At 39.1% G+C, this 17866-nt stretch overlaps 1 protein-coding gene across 1 annotated transcript in view; it reads left to right on the top strand.

Moving 5' to 3' along the window:
* The first annotated feature begins 210 nt into the window (after window positions 1-210).
* Window positions 211-17866, top strand: part of LOC104554886 (dynein axonemal assembly factor 11) — a 54469-nt gene continuing 36813 nt past the window's right edge. The window contains exons 1-5 of the mRNA XM_061995441.1: window positions 211-299; window positions 1806-1892; window positions 2857-2914; window positions 3964-4176; window positions 5794-5963. Of these exons, the coding sequence (XP_061851425.1) occupies window positions 1853-1892; window positions 2857-2914; window positions 3964-4176; window positions 5794-5963 (481 nt within the window). The 5' untranslated portion in view covers window positions 211-299; window positions 1806-1852. The remainder of the gene's footprint in view (window positions 300-1805; window positions 1893-2856; window positions 2915-3963; window positions 4177-5793; window positions 5964-17866) is intronic.

Below are 17866 nucleotides of genomic sequence, written 5' to 3'. Positions count from 1 at the left end.
CCTGCAAGAGCATTCACTGCACTAATCTTAATCTTCAGTTTGCTCTTCAAAATGAATGCTTCTGATGGGAGGCCACTTTACAGGAAGCATGACCTCATTCTGCCTCTGTGCTGCTGATTGCACGGGCTGTTTTCAAAAGGAAACAGGGGACTTCATAGACCTGCCTTTCTGAAGACCTGGGGCTGATCTCTTCCAGGAAGCTGTAGAAGGAGCACCCTCCACTGAACATTTCAGAGGCTCTTCTGTTGATGAGAAACTTTTTTTGCATACTTGTGTTAATAGTTAAATGGATTTTCCAGGTTTGGAAGATTTTACACATATTTATCTCTTAAAATATTTGTCAACTGAGGAATAACTAAGCTTTGGATTCATTTCTATACTGCTCTTCAGGGGATTTTGTGGGTTCTGTGAATGTTATCATTACCTGCAGGGAGGAAAGACTACACTGCTCTTCAAAAATTACTGATATGTGTGAACAAATAAAACTATCTTTGTAGACAGATATTTGTGTTTAATAGGTACAATAAAACAAAGCTGATCGCCTGGGCTTCAGCTGTTTTAATAGTTAGCACTCTGTTTTTGTACATAGTAATGTAAATATTTAGAATATAAACAATTGTTTGCTACCAATTAAAGGCATTAATTGTATTTTGGGAGGTAGAGATGATTAAAACTGAGCAGTGACTTGTTTATATTACGACACAGGCTTCCAGGTGTTTTGCAATTCAAGAGAAATTGTTGCCTTCAATCTTTATTTGAATTCTTGACATAAAATATTGCCATGTTCACCTCAGATTCACTTTTAGTGAGGTTTCTTAAAAATGTTGGCCTTTTCTCATGTCATACTTTAAAGGTTCTGTACTGGTGCTCATTTTGTGGATTAGATACAGTGCTACTACTTCGTTGCACAGTGGTGGTTGAGATGCTTTGTTTTGGCTTGCTTATATTGTTACTATAGCTTCCCATGCTATTAATAGCCCAGAAATGGGACTGAATATTAAATGAAAGCAGAACACTGCAGCATTGTCTACAACATGATGTTGTAGACTGGCTGAATTGTGACTTTCAGGAACCTTCTTCATTATTGCACAAGACAAAAATTTTCATAGTCAAGAGAAGCAAAAAACATCCCCTGGACTGTTTGTTCTATGACTGTTTTCAGAAGCTTGATATTATCGTTACTTAAAATAGTTTGAAAGCAAATTACAACTGCTTAATAACTGTTCTCCAAAAGAGAGAAATCATCACCTCCTCAGTAATATATTTGCTTATGTATATCTCTCACTTTCCATTGTAAATATATGTCTATACTCTATTTTACTTAATTTTTACTTCTGCAGAGTGGCACATAAACATGCATCCTGCAGACATATACCTTGCAAATTTATGAGAATTCAAATAAGTAATGTGGTTTGTGCTGTCACTTTGATCAATATGTATCAACACTTTCTAGTGAAAGCACTACCCCTATGTAAGCTACTATCCTTAACAGTTGCCCATTTTTAACTGTTGCTACTTTGTATTATCATAACTGAGAAAATCACGTGCAATACATCTCTGTTGTGGATTTTAGTTGCTGCAAAGTTTCACTCTCACATTATTAAAAAAATGGAGTGGATGTAATTGATGCTGAGGTATATGTCTGCATCCCTTTCCAAACAATTTTATCCTAGAATGAATCACTTCTATCTAACAAGAATACCTCATAACTAACAATATGATATGCATTGATAATATCTTACATATTCTGATTTTCAAAATAGAAAATATAAAACATACTTCTGTTTCTTTTAAAACTTTTACAGATAACCTGTATTGCCTGTTGTCCCAAGGTATATGAAACCTTTCCAAGATGTATGGACCATCATATGTTGCATCTACACCAAGAGCAAGTAAATTTGTGCAGATTTGTCTGAACTTTGGAGAAAAAAAAAAAGTCTGTTGTGGAGGGGATGTGTTTGACTGATAAAAATGGGGATTTTTCAGGTTTTAGTTATTCAGATCTACAAACCACCTGTTGCATTCTTCCTGTATTTTCTTTTAGAATTTGGAGTAATTCTTTGGGTTTGAGTATAAAATGTTTCACTATAAAAAAATCATATGTTTACCTAAAATAAGATAAATTATTTTAGGAGCTAAATATAATGAAAAAAATAGGGATACAGCACATGAGTCTATGAAATACATGACTACTGTCACTTTTTGTCACAACTTGCTGTGTGGCACTCTGACTGATGCTATAAGATGTCTTTGTATCTCCACCAAGTTTCTTCCTGTTGTCCTCAAGTTGTTTTTGCAATGATTAGAATCCTTACAGATCCTATTTCTCCAGTCTATTATTATACATTTATAGTGTTATTATACACTATTATTGTCAAATTTTTGTCACGGTTGCTATCCCTATGCCTGTTGTCCTATGTCTGCAATTTTCATCTGAAAAACATGGTGATGGTGGTTCTTCCATTCTGCTTTATCTATTGACAGCCAGTACATACACTGTTCTTGGCAGGAAGCAGGTTTCTGGGAGACAGCATTAAAATCACTGCAGTTATTGCACTTGTGTCCACAATTATTTCTCTCAAGTTTTTGAGCTGTGCAGAGTACAAGGAGATTATTATGATTGGCTCTGATTCTATGTTGTCCTCATTGAGATGAATTTCCTATAAACACTATGCCTTTCCCCCATTCTTTCCTCTGGTTTATATTCTTTAATTTCCCCCTTAGCTTCCTTTTCTTTTATAACATTTATGATCTTGTTGTTATGCTGATTGTGCCTGTCAGTGAGAATCTATCAACTGGTTGAGCTGTCAGTGGATACAATAACAACTCATTCTTATTTGGCCTTTACCTTTGCAGGTTCAACAGCATTTAACAGAGAACATCGATACAACCTCTCACAACAGATTTCTCCAAGGTATTGAGGAAAATTATACTTGTTTAATTTTATTGGAGATTTTGGAAAAATCCATTTTTATCCTCTTAGAATTGTAGTTCTGATATTAATTTAATTACTGCTTTAAATAGAAGTTGGGAAGATTGAAAGCACTGGCATTGCAATTACAAAGTTTTGCAGTATTTCTGTTCCACTTGCTTTTCCCTCCACTGAAATGACAGTGTTCCTCTGTGACATGCCATATGAGAGAGTTAAAGCTGCAACTGGAACCCATGTCAGCACTGAATCAATCCAGTATTCTTTCCATGGATATCACTGCATGGCTACTTCGAACTCAGAGGTGTTGAGGGGAGAAGACTAACTATAAATCCAATTTTACTTGAACTAAGTAAACTGTTTACAACATTTAGATTCTTTTACCTCTACCACTACTTACCTCTATTTTAAATATCCCATAGTTTGGTTTTCTGTGCTATATTTCATCTCACAGTCAATTGTGTTTCATTGCTGGATGAAGTTATCACCATGTGTAGACTTTATCCCATGTTGTTCTAGCTGCATGGTATTCTAGAATTTGTGAGAATTAAAAGGCATGTAACTTTAGATCTTCATTAGGTGTGGCTAGGTTATAAAAAGCAAATAAATCCTGCCTGGCTCAGAGGCACTCAGGTTTGCATCATACAGAGTAACTCTGAGAAGCAAACTAGTGCTATATGCCTGATGGATCCAGTTAGGTCTAGATCTGGCTGGACTCCTTGGCCATGAGCATTGCCACAGAAATACACCATGCACTTCTCCATTCAAGCAGACTCCATGCTTTCATGAAATGCTCCAGCTGGCATGAAGCCCTCCTGGAATGTGAAGCTCTGGAAAATGTGATGCAGACAAGCTAGCTGGCTGAAACCCCCTAAGTCCAGAAGTAGTATCATTACATTACTATATCCATAGATTTTAAATCTATACCATTACCAACCACCATCAGCTGGAAATGTAAATTCGTTATTTCTAAATCCTGTGGTTGCTCTGTTTAGACATTCACCAAATTAGAGGATTTCATTTCTCCTTTTCAGTTATGCCTGTGCCTTTTTGGAGGATGACTCTGCCTATGAGCATTGTTCTGCCAGCCCTCTGACAGAGTTCCTTTCCACGTGTCGCCGCAGCCCACGTCTGCTTTCTAATGGTTATTACGTTTTGACAGAAGACAGTTTTCTGTCTGATGAAGAGGGTAACATAACACTGACACCATCTCAGACAAGTGTTACATATAAAGAGAATTTGGTTCGGTAAGTGGACTGCATGCAGATTTCACTCAATGTTGGCAACTGCCTCCACATCTCAGGATTTTCCTGGAGGTATCCGTGTGGCCATCTGCATCTGGCTTGGCACTAGATCAGTATTGCTTCTTAAGGGGAATATCTCAAATGATTTTGTTTAGAGAGTGGAGTGATTACAATAACTCATCTTTCAGTCATGTCTAATCTTAAAACCTAAAAACTTTCCAGTACAAAGTTGTTGGTGTAATTGGAGTTGTGTCCAATAAAGAAAATGGAGAGTTACAGCTTATATTGTCAATGAGGTATTACCCTGCTAAGTAATAACAAAATTATATACATACATCTATATAACCAAATATGTGTGTGTGTGTATATTAAAAATATGTATATGTATAAAAATTCATATATATATATATATATATATAATGGTCTCATCCTGGGATTCTTACTCAGGGAAAAGTCTATAAATTTTGGAATAACGTAAGTTTAGGAGTGTATATAAAGTATAGTTCAAAAAAGTTAAAGTGCAGTGGATTCAGGCTGCACCAAATGGGATATAGAACGTTGAAACTCATGGATAGCATGAACTCACTTACAGAAGTGTCAGAGCCCAGTAATTGTAGAAGCATTTGATATCACAATATCGAATATCAGAGCAGCACGACATATTTCCATGCTGCTATGCATTCCCTGGCATAATTGCAGTGTGCAGCAGTCACTCTTTGTGACATATACAGGAGTAAGAACAGAGTCAGGGAAAGCATGCAGAACCTGGTTCTTTCACATCAGTCCTGCAAACTTCAGAGCTCTGTCCCTGCTCAATAAGAATAATTATACTTACAAGTATTTAAAAGGTGTATGTCAAAAGGATGGAGAAATGCTTTTTTCTGTAGTATCCAGTGATAGGACTAGAGGTAATGGCCAAAAGCTGGAACACAAAAAGTTCTACTTAAGGAAAAAATTCTTTATTGTAACAGTGAGGGACCCCTTGGCACAGGCTGCCCAGAGAGGGTGTGGAGTCTCCTTCTCTGGAGGTTTTCAAAACCCACCTGGACACATTCCTGTGTGACTTGATCTAGGTGGCCTTGCTTCAGCAGGGGGGCTGGACTAGATGATCTTTAGAGGTCCCTTCCAACCCCTACAATTCTGTGATTCCTTGACAACTTGTCTTTTAGAGACATAGTTTAGTGATGGACTTGGCAGTGTTAGGTTAGTTGGACTGAATGACCTTGAAGGTCTTTTCCAACCAAAAGAATTCTATAATTTTAAAAAAAGGAGGCTGAGGGGAGACTTGATTACTCTCTGAAACTACCTGAAAGGAGGTTGTTGAGAGGTAAAGGTGTTTTGTCCTAAGTAACATGCAATAGGACATGAGGAAATGGCTTCAAGTTGCACCAGGAGATGTTTAGATTGGAGATTAGGAAAGACTTTTTCACTGAGAGTGTTGTTAGAACAGGCTGCCCAGGGAGGTGGTGGAGTCACCATCCCTGGAGATATTTAAAAGATGTTTAGAAAAGTTACTCAGGGGTATGGTTCAGTTGTGGTCTTGGCAGTGTGTGGTTAGTGCTTGGACTCCATGATCTTAAAGATCTTTTCCAACCAAAACAATTCTATGATTCTTTCCAGTGTATTCAAGCGAAGGAAGAAAATCCGTCGCTCCCTTGCCAGCTTGTTCAATCTTGGTGCCTCCAGTTCATGGCTCGGCAGCACTGTCCTCAGCAATGTGGATTCCTCCCATCTAGATGATCCTTGGCCTGATGGATGCAATAAACTAGAAACCAGTCAGAATGACATTAGTGAGCCCTCACTAGGTATCAAGTAATCAAGCTACAACATTACAGTCTTTATTTAGTGGGACTTGGGTATCTCTTTCTATAGGTTTTGCAGCAGTTTTCTGCCAAAATGTGCAGGTAAAGGGTAGATGAGCAACAGATTTGTAAGTGATGATTTGATCTCCCAGCATTAAAACAGAGTATGAGTCCACAAAGACCTATGTGCCAAAAAAGCACTTTTTAGACTGAATTTGAATCCAAAGACATCACCAGCAATGTTTGTGCTGGTGTCAGTAATATCTGGCACCATCTGCTTTCTCCTGGCTATTTGCATAACTTCACTCCATGCAGTTTTGTTTTACTCTGCATATTTTCTCTTGCCAATAGGTGAATAACCACTTTGAACCTGTCAATTCCCTACTCCTAACAATTTGAAAACCTCTCTGTGATTAAGTAATTATTTTTCCCCCTTACAAAATTCATTAACACAAGGTCCCAAAGCTATTCTTCTGTACAGTCTCAGTTATATGTGCACTTTTTGTAGGTGAGTCAAACATTTCTGCTAACTACAGTGGCCATATGCTGCAAAGGCAAACTCCAGCATTTAATGGAGCTTTTCTCACCCAAGATGACAAATTTCTTCAACCTTGGAAACCATCTTGTTCTTCACAGTCCTACTCTCCCTTTATGATAAATGAAAACAAAGAGTCTTTAAGCAATGCAAGTACGTTACATTCTTATTTTTATGTCTCACTTTGTAACCCAAAAATACTCAGACTGCAAAAGTTGATATGGCTCCTTGCAGAATGGTATTTATTTCCTGAAACATACATTTTAAATGGCTGATTAAAAAATCATAAAATCTTAAAACTAGTATTTACTTGTTCACTCCTCCCTGCTTCTATCTTTTCCTCTCCTATTTTCAGTGATAAATGGAAAAAAAAAAGTGGAGTGAACAGGAAAATGGAGGAAAGGGCACAGGAACAGAAACTGAGACAGGCAATTATTCAGAAAGGCTTGTTTTCTGAGAGCATGGAGGGCACAGTGTCTCCATGGGCATGGGGGGAAAAGACTCCTGAGAGACACCCAGAGCATGAAAATTAGGTTGTTGCATTGAATCACTCTAGGCAAATTCTCTCAAAAAAGAAACTGAAGAGACTGGCCTCACAGGCTGAAGGTAGTCTTTGCAAACACATCCTGTCACATATTTACTTTCCTGAAAACTTATAAATTATTTTCCTGCTTTTTGTTTCAGAATCCAGGACAGTGCGAAACGTCCTTTCTCAGATGGCTGCGCTGATCATATGTTTAGTTATTTCAATATGCGCAAGGTAATTTGTTGTTGTTGTTTCTGGTACTGATTGCTCTCAACTGGGGAATAAAATCTAAATCATGGGGCACATTTTCAAATTTAGAAATGTCTTACTGTTAAAATATATGTTCACATAATAGTTGATGCAGGTAAATATCTGAGCTATGTAGATAGGAACAGAAAGAAGAAATATGTATGCAGGTATGAAAACTACTTTGTCAAGTGTATTTGGACAGGGGATATGAAAGACTGAGAAGAGTCAGAAAGGATCCATGTCTTTCTAAGTGAGGGTCAACAAGGACAAATGCAGAGTCCTGCATCTAGGAAGGAACAACCTCATACACCAGTACAGGCTGGGGATTGATCTGCTGGGGATCTGCTCTGCAGAGAGACACCTGGGAGTCCTGGTAGACAATAAACTGAGCCTGAGCCAGAAATGTGCCCTCGTGGCCAAGAAGGCCAACGGGCATCCTGGGATGCATCAAGAAGAGTGTGACCAGCAGGTCAAGGGAGGTTCTTCTCTGTCTCTACTCTGCCCTGGTGAGGCCTCCTCTGGAGTCCCGTGTCCAGTTCTGGTCTCCTCAGCTCAAGAGGGACAGGGAACTGCTGGAGAGAGTCCAGCACAGGGCCACCAAGATGATCAGGGGACTGTAACATCTTTCATATGAGGAAAGGCTGCGGGAACTGGGGCTGTTTAGTCTGGAGAAGAGGAGATTGAGGGGGGATCTTACTAATATTTACAAATATCTAAATGGTGGCTGTCAGGATGTTGGAGCATCCCTTTTTTGATGGTAGCTAGCAACATGGGATGAAGCTGGAATACAAAAAGTTCCATTTAAACATAAGGAAAAACTATTTCATTGTTCAAGTGAGGGAGCCCTGGCACAGGCTGCCCAGGGAGGGTGTGGAGGCTCCTTCCTTGGAGGTCTTCAAGATCCACCTGGAAACATTCCTGTGCGACCTGATCTAGGTGAACCTGCTTCTGCAGGGGGTTGGACTAGATGATCTCTAAAGGTCTCTTCCAACTCTACCATTCTATGATTCTGTGATATGAGTGTTTCCCACAGCCTGGGAATGCTGAGGTCTAGGAAATTATCTTCAATAGCTTAAGTAATTTATAGTTTCAAATTGCAGTTCACCTACAGAGTTCAGAGGATTCATCTGCAAGAACCTTCTCTCCTCCTCCCACTCAGTCTTCTGCTCTATTAACCCAAAATATATCCTTTCTTTTTTTCTAACTTTAATGGCTATTGTTATGTTCTCAGATATTTTCTGGGAGGATTGTCTGCCACTTTGTTGCTGATAATTTTAGTTTGTAAGTACCGACTTTCTTTATGTTTAACACACAATATTTTACTAAGTCACATCCGATGACTGAAATCCATCCTTGGATGTACATCCATGGCTCTCAATGATGCTAATAAGAGCAACATGTGGGCACATGGGGACAGAATGTAACCTTCAATCAGTTAAAAGCTTTTGCTTTTAAATTTCACAGTTCTTTTGTCCCAAGATGCTGCTTTGTCATCTTTCTTCAGTGTTGACACATCTTTCAAAACAGCTTAGTTTTGGTAAGTGGCTCCAGTGTCATACGATGAATAGAGGAATTTAGATATTTTAGAAGAAGAAAGGAGGAGGAAGAGATTCCATCTGTTTTTTCATGTCATATGTTATCTGAGGTTGATATGGAGGAATTGGCTCTCCCTGCTACTGATTAATATTCATAGAAACTTTTTGTCTATTCTGAAGAAATGCCTTTTCATAATGTGCAACGAATACTGTAACATCTATCTGTTAGCAGAAAAGGAAATGAACCTAATATACCAGATACAGAATATATCTAATATACAGAACTTTTCTTTTTGACTGGAAAAAATAAAACCAGCTAACTATGCTGCTGGCCACACTATCACCTTCCACGGACCACACAATTGGTATGACTTGACCCCACTAACGCAATGCACTGTTAGGTTTGGGACAGAGCTTTTCCTTTGGCTTATCCTGTAGTCCAAGAAGCAACTTCGGAGGATTCAATCAGCCTGAGGTAGTTGATTTAAGGTGTTGATGTCTGGGTTTCAGATTGCTTTATTTCAAAGTTTTGCACAGAGCTGGAGAGTCTAAATCTTACTGGAGAAAAAACCTTACACATATTAAAGGTCTGAATTATATGTTTAAAGCAAGCTCATAAATAGGCCCCCATGCTGAAAGCATGTATGTATGTGCTGGATTTTTGAATTATCATTCTTTCACTTTTTATGCAGCAGAATTTTTTTCCAAGTGTAAAAAATCTAAAAAACTGCTAAGGATAAAAATATTTGGACTTATCCAAATTTACATGTGGTGAAAGTGAGACTGAAAAGGATATTGTTTGTTTCTGAAATTATGTCAGGGTTCAGGAGTTCAATGTTTCTCAGGGATAAGAAGACAATTTAGCAGGCCTTTTATCCTCTGAATTGGGTATATTGGAAGTTAGAAACAAGACAGCACAATTGGGAGAGCCATATTGCAATAAGGGTCTTAGATTTTGAGCATCCAAGTCTCTTAGGACAACACCTTGCATACTCAAGGATGGTACATGACACTTTGTCACTATGCCATTATTCCCAATAAAATCAAGGTCATGGATTATAAGTCTCAATCTGAAGAGCCTGCAGTTTTAAGAATGACAAGAAACCATTGTGGTTATTCTACTCCAGTGCAGGGCCACCAAGATGATCAGGGGACTGGAACATCTTTCATGCGAGGAAAGGCTGCGGGAACTGGGGCTGTTTAGTCTGGAGAAGAGGAGACTGAGGGGAGATCTTATTAATATTTACAAATATCTAAATGGTGGGTGTCAGGAGGTTGGGCATCTCTTTGTTTTGATGGTATCTAGCAACAAGACAAAGGGTAATGGGATGAAGCTGGAACACAAAAAGTTCCATTTAAACATAAGAAAAAACCATTTTCCTGTTCAGGGGATCCCTGGCCCAGGCTGCCCAGGGAAGGTGTGGAGTCGCCTTCCCTGGAGGTCTTCAAGACCTGCCTGGACATGTTCCTATGTGACCTGTTCTAGGTTGACCTGCTTCTGCAGGGGGTTGGACTAGATGATCTCTAAACATCCCTTCCAACCCTTGTCATTCTATGATTATATGAATGCCAGGCTAACAAGTAAGGACTAGTGTATTGCAAACACATGCCCCAAAGTACTGCTTTCTTCTTCCTGAGTAGTTTAGCCCTGACTCATAAACAAAGCTGTTCTTCACAAGCGGAAAACAAATATAGCCTGAGAGCTTTTCAGTATACAGAGGTATCCAGAGAATACTTCCTTATGCTGATCACAGGTAAGAAGTCATTTGCTCAAAAAAGTAGTCCTACAGTAGTCCTACAGCTTATGTAAATTTGGCAAATCAGAACTTACATATGTGCACATAACACACTGTAATTTAAGTCAGGACATACAAAAATGTATATCTTGTGGTTTTTTTCTCCCAGGAAATAATGGGAAAGAAAGAATAATTGGTGAGTATATGTTTAAGTTTAGAAAGAACTCTTTATGTTTTGGGGTAAGCCCTACTGCAAAACAGTTTTCAAGGATGCCAGAAAATTTCCTTGGATTTTTCATTACAAGAAGCTTCAGCTGCAGGACGTTTGACAGTTTCCAATGCAAATTATTCCACGTTGCTGTCTAAAACTCTGCTTTGATTTTATTTGGATGAAAAGGTTTGGGGTTTTTTTAATTGTTTGACAACAACTGCTAAAGAGTATGAGATGTTAAACAACTGCTGTCCTTCAGACCAGAGAAAACATATTTTTCAGTGGAGGGCAAAGCAAGCCCTCCTTTTCCCAAGTTTGAACTAAACAGTAGGGCCAGATGCCAATACTGTTCTCTCGTGGTACCATTCCTTTTAAGACGTGAGGCAGCATCAACATGTATTGGTCCAGACTATCTGGAAACCACTTACAGATTCTCTCTTCTGTATTCTTTTTCAGTCAAGCCTCATCCTCAGTCTCTAGTTTGTGTTTATCAAGCATTTCTGAGTTTTAGTGCTACTCAGGACTTTTAAAACAAAAGCACTGATTCATTTGTAGTTGGAGCTGGCCATCTCTGTCCTGGCTCTGTTATTTCCTTTTAAAAGGTACAAATGAAAAGAGGGAACTAAGTGGAACTGTTCGGGTTTGTGTTCCTTATAGTATGGATAAAACAGCTTTGTTCATTATCTGGCTGGTTGAGTGCAGTTCAGCTTCTGAGATCTAAAAGCATCTGTACAGCTGCAGATGCAACCTGGAAAACCTTTCAGTCAGCTCTCAGAGGGAGGACATTCATCCTGACAACAAAGCATTTTAGAACAGTGCACAGCCCTTTGATCACTTTGCAGGCTTCCAGCCTATGCTGAAAAATACATCCTACTCATCCAGTGTGCCAAGCAGTGGATGTTAGATATGGCACTGCTTAAAGTCAGTGAAACTGTTTATGTAAGGGCTGAAACACTGAAGTTTTAAAGCTGACTCTGATTTTGAAAGCCAATATCAATAATAAAGCAGTTACAACAGGATGGAGAGAAGGACTTGAGACTTGTTGCACAGCAGGTGTAAACTGAATCAGACTGGCACAGGGTACAGCAAAACAAGACTTCCAGCATTTCAAAAGAAGCTTGTTTTTGCCTTTCATAAAATCTTCAAAGCAGAGTAGTTACACATTTCAAAATGAGTTCACTAATAGTTTTCATTTTTCCTCTTCCTCCAGTTTGTTTTCCTCAGCAGGTCTTCAGCATCAGACTAGTGGATATCTCCCTATGGCCATCATTACACATGTTTCTGTGGGGAAAAAAACCAAGCAACAGAATCATTAGTATTCTTCTTTGAAAATACAATTCATCTTAGCCTTATTCTTATTCTGGTCAAACTGTGCGTGAGGACATACTTGTTGCTGACTATCTGAAAGCAGTAATGCAAAACAATTGCTGTACCTCTAATCTCTTCTGTCAATGAAGTCCTGTGTTGCTTTGGGGGAGCCTACAAGCATTTTGACAACAGACTGATGGTAAAAAGTGTTTTGCAATTCTCATTCAGTTTTTGGTAAACAACTGATGTCTTCCAATATTTTCTCTATTAGTTTCTTCTAACAACAACCTGTCAAATATAATAGATTTGGATGGTGGCTGAGTACACGTGGCAATATATTTCAGAAGCTTTATTGTATCACATGTGTAAACTGCCTTTTGGCCTTTATGCTGTGCATTAAGAAAACAGAAAAAAGAAGGAAAGAAGAAATATTATTGTAAGGAAAACACTCTTCAGAAAACCAGGACTAGAAATGTGGACAAACAGTGATGAATCTGAATTACCTGGATCCAGGTGCAAAAACATTGGAAACACTGGGCCCTAATTTTCAGCTTGGATCTTTACTGCAACAGAGACTAAATTACACATAGAACTTGTGGATAACCAAAAACTGTTATCTTGTGACTCCAAGCTTTTAATAATCTGCTTCTTAAAATATCTCCCTGTATGCCACTTTAGCTAGGACAGCATGGATTTCATCTTCCTGTGCAACAAAACAATGATTATGTGTGAGGATTCTATTGCCCATCAAATCATTCTATAACTAGCTCTGCTTCTAGTCTGCTTGTCCCCTGTTGTGCTAAAAGCAATGCTAGCACAGTCCCAGCTGGTAAATCAGACATGAAATGCTGCCTGTGGAAGGGCTAGGTCTGCCCATGGGGTACAATCAGGCTGGTAGGCATAATGACAGGGATCAGAAAACTGCAGCAACAGTATACAAACAAAAGGTTCTGGTGGAAGAAAAATGACAAAACTGAAGCACTACTGTCTGTCCAACTCTCTGTGCCTAAGGCAAACTCAGGCAGGTTATAGCTGTATTTCTAGCACCCAAAATCTGAACAAATGATGCAATGAGGAAAAGGGTACTTGAAATTAAGTTAAAATGTACATTTCTCTTTCAAAGAGTAAATATATGCTGGTTATATTTTGAAGATAAGCATCAATAGCTTAGCATTAAGATCTCAGAGAGGGAAATTTCACCCAAATAGCCAATTTTGCATAGTAAATTACTTTTTTTGCAGTGCATTAAATTGACTTGATATGAAGACACACCATGCAATGTAACAAGGCTAAGTTTTGCAGTTTCAATAACTGGTGACAACTAAATGTTCTTCCTAAAACTGATTATGTAATGATAACAGTAGCTGTCAAACTCATCCTCATATTTACTTGTAGTTAATATATTTAAATAATTTTCTCACTACTAAATAATTCTGCTTCTTTATTTAACTATGAAGATAACTGAGAGCAAATATAATTGTCTAACATACATAATTTTTTAAACCTATTTTATTGCTACTTTTAACAGGTCTATTACTAAATGCAATTTTTAAACTAAAGGATTATGAAGATCTTTAGTGTTTAAATAATGTCCTGGAAGAATAATTTGGGAAATTAAATGTGTGTAAATGTGCTGAGAGAAAAATCTAAGACTACAGTTACCCTGCAGTCATCAAAGCAATTATGCTGAAAAGTAGAAAAAAGCTGAGTTCACTGTAAACTAGCAATAAAAAAGCTGATTCAGCTTGCCAAAGATTTGGTCTAAAATGAATTACTATAATCTGTCTATGAATAAGTATAAACTGCAAATTAGAAATGTTCTGATGTGGAGAGAGGAAAGTTCTGGGCAATTTGGTAATTGGAGTTCAAGGGCTAAAAATAAGTTTCTCAGGATCTGTTAAGTCTTCCTTCCATGATATTCATTAATTGAATTTAAAAAGTTTTATTCTGTTACCAGACTGGTTGGCTTTGGCAGTTCACTTCTGTATATTCCTTTGTATTGTTTCTCTAAAAAGAAACACAATAGTATATTCAATCCTGTTGGATGACAAATTGAAGCCAACTATTTCTAACCTAAGTGTTTAAATCCAGACTTCCAGAGGTAATTAGGATTTGCAGTTTTTGTAAAATACAGTACCAAGCCTAGGATAATTGTGAAATGTAATTCTAGCAAAGTAAACCCACTTGTTGGTTAATGATTAACTGATACATACGAATAAACAACTAGAATTTCATGTTTCTGCCCCTAGTAATTAAACCCTTACTCTGCTTTAATATAACCCTTGTTTAGAAAAAGAGAATCAAAGAAGAATTACAAGATACAGATTTATAACTCTGTATCTGTACATTATCTCATACTTTTCATTTCTGGGACTTTTAATCATTATACTTGTTTTATACTCTCTTATTTCTTTCTATGTTCAACTGAATTTGAGGGTCATTCTTGAGTTTCTATCACACAGTGCTTTACAGTGGGAATGTTTATGTTGAAGGGAACAGTAGCAAACTTAATGATAATATTTATGGCATCCCTTAGCTTAGGAAGTTCCTAGTCTGTAAGCAAGTCTGGTTTGTATTTATCCTGAAATAGTCATGATGATGATAATAGTAATAATAGTGATAGCAAAACCAAACAAAATCATAATAGTTTAATAGTAAATAAATAGAACGACATAGGTTTAGGTTCTGAGTGAGTTTCAGCCATTTGATTTCTACGAGCTATGACTCTGACCTGCAGCATTTTAACGGCTAAGATTTGTCCATGGATGTCAATTTCCTGGGACTGTAGCACCTTACATGAGTGAACACATATGCAAAATGCTTCTGATGCACTGTGATATTAATTGTATAAAGCTTATTTTTGTGATAATGTAAGAATATATTTTGTATGGAATTGTTTTACATTTTAACAAATAAATGACTTAATAAGTTAATTTTATAATTTAAGAAAAATCCTACAGTCTTATTTAAACTTACATGTGAAATTCTGGGAAGTACAAGATGACCCTTAGGTTTGACTATACCTTTAGGTCAATGAAGATCTGTGTTAGCAAAGAGATGTAAAATGCACACTGACCTTCCTGATGTTTCGATCCAGTCACATTTGAGCCAGTTCATGTTCTGTAATTTCAGTTTTTGAGTCATTGATGAGGGCTATTACAAGGCTGTGATCAAAGCATGACATGACAATGAACAAGATACATGACCTTAGAAGAAGAAAACAAGAATTTAAATTAAATTTTAAAAACCCCAACCTTCAGTATCCCATGATCAAACATACACTACGTTGGACTATTTCTCTACTATTGAATTGAATTGGAATCAAATTGGTGGGCAGCAGGTAAGAATTAGATGAAGGACTCCATAAAGCTCATTAGTGATGTCTTGGAATATGTAGTCTCATGTAGTTTCTTTGAGGTTTAGTGTGGCCTAACTTTTCAAGTTAAGAACCTGTTTAATCAAATATGTGAAGAAATGTTATACCAGTATATTAACTGCAAAATAGAAAATGTCAGACATGGGAGTTTCTGTAGCTGTCTGAACAGCTGTCTGAGGCCTCCAGGCATAACTCTCACTCATTAGTCTTCTCTGAATAAAACTTCACTAAGGGTGAAGTTATAGTATAGTAATGGCATGAGGTAGTCCACAGAAACCTGCAGGATAATATCTATGTCCACAGCATAACAAATTTCAGGCTGCTGTTTGACTGATCTAAGAGTTAAATACAATGGTAAGAGATATTTAGAGGTGGCAACCTGCTGGGAGAATCTCCCATGTAAAATGTGGAGGACAGGAGCATTCCTTGTAAGGAAATAGTCTCTAAAGAGCCTGGAGGTGTTGCTCAATAGCCACCTGAACATGAACCAGCAGCATACCCAGGTGGTCAAGAAGGCCAATGGCATCCTGGATTTTTTCAGAATGGCCAGCAGGATCAGAGAAGTAGTTATGCCCTGTACTCAGCACTGGTGAAGGTGCACCTTGACCACTGTGTTTTTGGCCCCTCACTAGAAGAAAGACATTGAGATACTGAAGCATGTCCAAAGAAGGGCAACAAAAAGGGGAAGGGTCGGAAGCACAAGTCCTGTGAGGAGCAGCTGAGGGAACCTGGGATGTTTAGCCTGGAGAAATGGAGGCTGAGGGGAGACCTTATCACCCTCTACAACTACCTGAAAAGTGGTTCTGGGAGTGAGTGCTCATCTCCTAAGTAACAAGTGATAGGACAGGGGGAAATGACCTGAAGTTGTGCCATGGGAGGATTAGATTGGATGTTAGGAAAAATGCCTTCATTGAAAGGGATGTCAAGCATTGAAACAGGCTGCCCAAGGATATGATGGAGTAACCATCCCTGGAGATATTTAAAAGCTGTATAGATGAGGTGCTCGAGGACATGGTTCACTGGTAGACATGGCAGTGTTGGATGAGTTCCTGTGTGACCTACTCTAGGTGGTCCCACTCTGGCACATGGGTTGGACTAGATGATCTTTCGAGGTCCCTTCCACCCCTTAAGATTCTGTGATTCTGTGATTAATAATCCAACCTCTTTTCCAACCTAAAGGATCTTGTGATTCTATGAACCATGGGAATGGGCTGCTTCCATGGACAACAGAAAACATGCTTTCAGCCCAAAATGTGTTAAGTGAGCTAGCTGATGAATCCACTGAAGGAGCACAAAAGGATCATACAAAGAATAGACAAAAGATACCTGCCTGAGCAAGAGGCAATTCATTTATGATTGCCCAGCCAAGGAAAAGGGTCAGGAGCAGCCTCAATAGTAGAACTCTTATTTCTAGATTATACAAAAGCTGTTTTGCTTTACGGGCAGGCGCACTTCTGGCTGCTCTGGCATAAAGACGCCAAGGCGTGTTCGGCAAAGGCACAGAGCGTAAAGGAAGGCTCGGAGGTGCAGGCCCGCGGCAGAGCGCGGGCACCCAGCCCCACCCGCCGGCTCCCGCCCGGCCGCGTCGCCATGGCAGCGCCGCGGCGTCCGGTAATGGCGGCGGCGGCAAGCTGAGGGCGGCCATGGTGCGGAGTGAGTGTCGCCGAGAGCCGCTTTCCTCCTCTCCCTCGGGCCCCTTCCCTCCTTGCCAGGACGTGCTCCACTCCCTTGCCAACATGTTCCCTCTCTTGACACTTGCTCCTCTTCCCCACCATCCCCACACCCTTTCGCAGCCCCTCTACCCTCCTGCTTTCCTTATGCTCTCCTCAGCTGGTGGGATTATCTGGTCTGTCTCCTCACTGGTAGCAACAATCCATTTTATTTCACCAAGCACAGTGCAGGGGTTCTCTTGCCTCCCAAAACAGCCCCTGAGGGCCCTGGCAGTGGAGTGGCCCAGATGGGGTCCGCTCTGTGCAGGACAGCCCCCTGCAAGGGGGGATGGTTGACAAACAGCTTGTGCCAGGGGCTATAGCTGTCAGCATTCTTTCTCTACAGTTGTAAACTTACCGTATTTTTGGGTTTTTTTAAGTAAAAGCCATTGCAAATTCTTCTTCAGAGATATACAAATATCCTGAATGAGGTTTAAATACACCATAGTGTTAACTATGAATCTGTAATCTTTTAGAGGGGAAGTGATATTGACCTAAAAGATTGAGTGTTCGTACATGTCACTCAAGGAAAAAAGCTACTAAGGAATTCCCTTCATCTGTGATTTTCCCTAGAAGCTATTTTGACTGCATACCATTACTAGACTGACAGTCCCTTGCTGGGCTAAAATAGTGCTTTGGAAAGGAACTCCATCTCTCTGCGTGAAGCTAGCAGATGCCTGCTTTGAGCAGGCACTGCCTGAAGGAG

Source organism: Colius striatus, chromosome 4, assembly GCF_028858725.1.
Source record: "Colius striatus isolate bColStr4 chromosome 4, bColStr4.1.hap1, whole genome shotgun sequence".
Lineage (NCBI taxonomy): Eukaryota > Metazoa > Chordata > Aves > Coliiformes > Coliidae > Colius > Colius striatus.
This window is presented reverse-complemented; position numbering and strand designations above follow the sequence as displayed.